The sequence below is a fragment of the Ylistrum balloti genome, unplaced genomic scaffold, assembly GCF_031769215.1.
Source record: "Ylistrum balloti isolate Yb309-2 unplaced genomic scaffold, AGI_CSIRO_Ybal_v1 Utg370292, whole genome shotgun sequence".
NCBI lineage: Eukaryota > Metazoa > Mollusca > Bivalvia > Pectinida > Pectinidae > Ylistrum > Ylistrum balloti.
The window spans coordinates 179701-184825 of NW_026782221.1; the positions used below are offsets into that span (position 1 = coordinate 179701).

General features: G+C 38.5%; 1 protein-coding gene across 1 annotated transcript; it reads left to right on the top strand.

The window, feature by feature from the left end:
- The first annotated feature begins 763 nt into the window (after positions 1–763).
- LOC132552997 (ankyrin repeat, PH and SEC7 domain containing protein secG-like) lies at positions 764–3646 on the top strand. Its single transcript, XM_060217203.1, has one exon. It carries the CDS (start codon positions 764–766, stop codon positions 3644–3646), a length of 2883 nt encoding a protein of 960 aa, XP_060073186.1.
- The last annotated feature ends 1479 nt before the right edge of the window (positions 3647–5125 follow it).

Consider the following 5125-nt stretch of genomic DNA (forward strand, 5'->3'; position numbering starts at 1 on the left):
TTTTTCATAATGTAGATCCCTTCATTTTCATTTAACATAATGTAGATCCCGTTCACTTTCATTTAACACATGCACTCACCTTTCATACACCTTGTTAATTAATTGGATGTTAAACAATGCGAACTAGACTATGAATTCCAAGTAAATGCTTCCTTTGTTTATGGTTATATGTATTCTTAATTTCAGGAGTTTGGAGAGAAGTTTTTTATCAAAATTACCAGGAGCTGTTTGATAAATGAATGATTTGGTATGTATCATGCATCCACTAGGGCCCAATGAAATTATTTTCTGATGTGAAATAAAAATGTGTTGTCTGTTGGGGGCTGCGTGCGAACAGCTAATTATACTGACATATTTTAACACTTCAAACAAACTTATTAAAAAACTACGGAGCTAGGTATTCATTTGAAGATTAAGCGTCGAACACTTTAACAACCGACTGAAAATAGCTATTTGTCCTTGAACTGATATTTAAACAAATGTACCTAAATGTAGTTAAGGAAATATTTTCGCACGCAGAACGTCGAATTCAGAAAAACAGCTGACAATTTTTTTTCATGTAGATGTTGTTAAGAAAAATATGAAGGACATTGATGGAATAGCTGTTGATACAGAGTAGGGCTAAAGGAGCCCCTTAGAGAATGTACTGTCGCGATGATAATCACAACCTTATATTTTTGTAGTGGTCGTTTTACTAGCAAGACTACCACTTATAGCGTATGATATATCAAATTTTATTTGTTTCACAGATTTTCAGGACGATATGGCTGGCAGCAATCCATTTGAAAACATATTGAGTATTCTTAACGTGAAGAATCCTGAGACAATAGCGTGCAGTACCAGTGATCTCCACAAGGCTGCCACCCGTGGTGACGTCGGTTTATTACGAAAGTGTTTAGAGCAAGGCGAAGTAGACATCAACCTTGAAGATGAACTTGGGAATACTCCTTTATATATGGCAACAACAAAAGGTCACAGAACAGCCGTGGACATTTTATTACAGAACGGCGCTGCCGTGAATGATACTAGCTGCAGTCCTTTATTTGAAGTAAAGGATGCTCATATTGCTAATGCACTAGTACAGGCCGGTGGCAGACTCGGGGACAGAGACGCCCAGGGGAACACCCCACTGCACAGGGCAGTCACAAGAGAAGACACTGAACTTGTATACTGCTTTATTGAGTTAGGAGCAGATACAAATGCACGGAATGCAACAGGAAATACGCCTCTGCACAATGCTTGCCAGCACAAAAAAGACGGCCCTGTCTGTGAGATGATAACTAGGTTAATCCAGACTGGGGTAACTGTTAACACGAAAGACAAGGTCGGGAAAACACCTCTTCATCACGCATGTGAGAGTTTCTCCATGTTTGAATCCATCTCTATCCTAATAAAACACGGGGCTGCATTGGACATACATGATGGGAAAGGATATTGCCCTATACACTATCTGATTGAGGGCTTTCTTCCTACAAGTACAGAAGAGGAGACTGAATTCGTGAGCAAGCTTGATGTTTTATTAAGCAGTTCAGATGCCATCAATCTTACAACTAAAACAGGGCTTTCGTCCGTTCATATTGCTGCATCAGCTGGACTTTGCATTGTGATCAAGCACTTGGTTCAGAGGGGATGTGATATTCGATGCCAGGACGGCCGAGGGAAAAATGCCCTCCATGTTGTAGCTTCAGCTAAAGAAGAAAGGAACAACGTTCATACGACACAGACTTTGATATCATGCGGCTGTGATGTCGAATGTTCTGATTTCTGGGGTTCTACACCACTTCACGAAGCTATTGCAAACGATAAGTTTGATGTTGTAGAACTTCTTGTTAATAATGGTGCTGATGTAGAAGCCCGCGATAACATTGGAACATCTACATTACATATAGCTGCAGCGAAATGCTCCAGTGCGATTCCTCTTTTGCTTAGCAAAGGAGCAACTGTTAATGCTACAAACAAATATTTGTCAGCGCCGTTACATTTCGCTGCCTGGACAGATTCCTGGTCTGCCGTAGAAACACTGATAAGACATGGTGCCGATCAGGAAATGAAAGACGTATCAGGATGTACTCCCCTTAATACAGCACTTTTCACACATTCAGAATCTGTTGCTGAAATCCTTAAAAGGGACGATTGCTCAACTTCAGTGAAAGCTTTTTCAAATGTTGCTAATAAATTGATGAGTAAAACTGATTTCGATAATCTGTTTCTGGAAGATGGCAAGATTACAAGAACTGATAAAGACATCACATCCTTTTGTAAAAGAGTTTTCAATACCCACGGAGTTGGACAAGTGCTGTTCGAAGATGAAGCCCGAGATATACAAAGTGCGGTCGAAAATATTGCAGAGAATATTGTTCAAAAGCTAGCTGAGCTGGACCCAAAATTCAAAGCAACACTGCTACGCGCAGGAAGTTCATCTGAAGGTACAAAAACAAAATTCCCTAATGAGTTCGATTTCATGTTTTGTCTAAAGCAATTCAGCGAAAACACATATCCAACATTTCAGGCGACAGATGAAATGAGATCAATGGACTCTGTATCATTAGTAAATAGGACCTCTACCAGTGCAACACTTGGGGACTTGTTACAAGATACAGAATTTACAGAAAAATGTGCCACAGTTTCTGATTACATAGAGATTCATGTACACGATACTGTCGGTACAGAACAGTTGTTAGACCTAAGTGTCGAAGATTCGAGACAAATTCCATGCTATATGATGTATCATCAGTTCGGCCAATTGTTGACAAACATCCTTCTCGGCAACAACTTTCCAAAGCATCCAAACCTTCTGATAAAAGAGGTAACTATTGAACCGGCACTGTCACTACAATGGCGGGGCAGCCGTTACAAGATGATGGACATCATTGTTGATCTGGTTCCCGCAATCCAACTTCCTTGCTGGCCTGAGAAAATTCGGAGGGATTGTAATCTTCTGACTCCTGATATCCTTCAGATCCCGGGCATGGCTGTGTCCAAGATGGTAGGTGATGTAGCAGAAGATTTATGGCGATGTTCAATGTCATTACAGGAAACTGCAATATTCCGGAAGCTGCAGCCATGTGTCAGAAACAGCTATACAGTCGCTAAGGCATTGTTAAATTCTACAGTGGTGTGTCCGCTAGGGAAAGAAGAAGAAACTGAGGAAACTGCGTTCATCAGAGAATTCCAAGTTCAGTCGATGACTGATTCCGAAGACGGTGTGTTTGTTACTGTAGCAGAAAAAGCTATCCCGTCATATTTTTTGAAAATGATGTTCTTGCTTTCTCTAGAAGACAAGGCTAAAAGAGAAGGACTAGGCAGTGTTTATGAAAGCGATCCGCAAACGGATGTATGTGGTGCCCTAACAACAATCAACGAACAAAATACCGACCCTGATAAATCTAGTCCACCTGTCAAACGCAAAAAAAACACATTATCGTATGGGCCAGCCGAAGTACGAAACATACAACGAACTGCAGGAGAGATTGATATCGACCTGGTCCGTGACATTTATCACAGATGTGAAGCATGTTTGTGTGAAGGAAAAGTCCCATCTTTCTTCAATCCGAGGCAAGACGTCCTTGGGTCAAGAGGAGAAGAACACAGAATGCAATTGGCATTGAACTATGTTAAATTTATCAATAAACTGCTAGATGATTAACGAAAATCTAACGTTCATAAAAGACTTAATGCTTCAAACTCGATATACGTTGATCGATATAACAACCATAATATGGGTTATTGTTGTTTTATTCCTAATAACATCCTACCATCCATAAATCTTGTCATCCACCTCGGAAGGGTTACTATGGAGGCGTGTCTGAACGATCAGTTCTTTAGGAAGTTCTTGTGTTACAAACGGAGCAATAGTTTATTGTTAATTGTTGCTTTACGTCCTATGAACAGCGAGAGTTATTCAAGGGTCCACCTGGATTGGATGGCGGAGGAAATCCGGAGTTCCCGTTAAAAACAAAAACCTGTGATACAAAATAAACTCTGATGGGTTGATAAAGACACAATGGAATTATAAGACATAACTCCAATGGTCCGTGGTCGTAATGTCACACACATTTAAACCAGTCTTTATAAGATGAAATGACCCTTGTATGTACGCCAATGTTCTCATTTGATAAACGAAATTAATATTGCGGTATGTGTCATTAGTATTGACCTAACTTGAAACAGTGTTTAACATTGTTTATAAAACATCACTGTGGCTTAATTGATATTAGGGAATTCGATTTCATACGTGTTACGATGTATATAAAACTAGTCTGGTAGTTCATATCACAGATTAATTAGCATATAGTTATTCATCCTCCGAACTTCTGTCTGCGTTTCAGGACATGTATATCCAAACTGCGTTGTTGAAACATAAATGGTAACATTACTTTGATATGTAGTGGTGTATTTTCTGTTTGTTTCTGTGATATAGTTATCTAATTACTACATAATTGCCATAAGGGTTTCATAAGCCTGAATTATCTGTGAATGTTTTTTTCAGTGTTTACATGTAGTAGTCGTGCTTCTTCGCATACCAAAACCACAACTCCGAGGGTTCGTTTAAGCTTTTATTGTCACAGATAGTAATAAAAAAAACCTGCAACAGATACAACATATATTACTACGAATCACACCTATTACACACTAAGAATATCACACAATCAATTAATGTCATCCTGACCGCAGTCAGTTACTAATTTAACAATTACACTGTTAACTATATTCCTATAACTTATACAGAAATTACAGCTGAATAATTATATATTAACGAATACATAATATTAGGCATTAATACACACGTATAAAATACCCACCTCTTCAATGCGAAGAGGGTTTTTTTCCGGAAGAAGTCCGCCGAGCACCAGCTCGAAGCTTATACAAAAGGAAAGTATGATACACATCAACGTCTTCTTCTTTAAAACTATAGACCTATACGCTTATTACTAAATGTAAATTGACCACACCCAATATTTGAATTTACTCGATTCCGAAAACATTTAATTTTACTTGAAACAAAACTATTACGTAAATTAAATATATTATTAAATAGATACTATATTAAATTATACTTATAGTTACATACTAAGTATCGGGTACTTACATTACTCCTACAGCTAGTGTCCCACAAATAGCAATT

Bases quoted from the DNA above. Each gene is read 5' to 3' on its own strand.
- LOC132552997 (XM_060217203.1), top strand. From the start codon at position 764: ATGGCTGGCAGCAATCCATTTGAAAACATATTGAGTATTCTTAACGTG.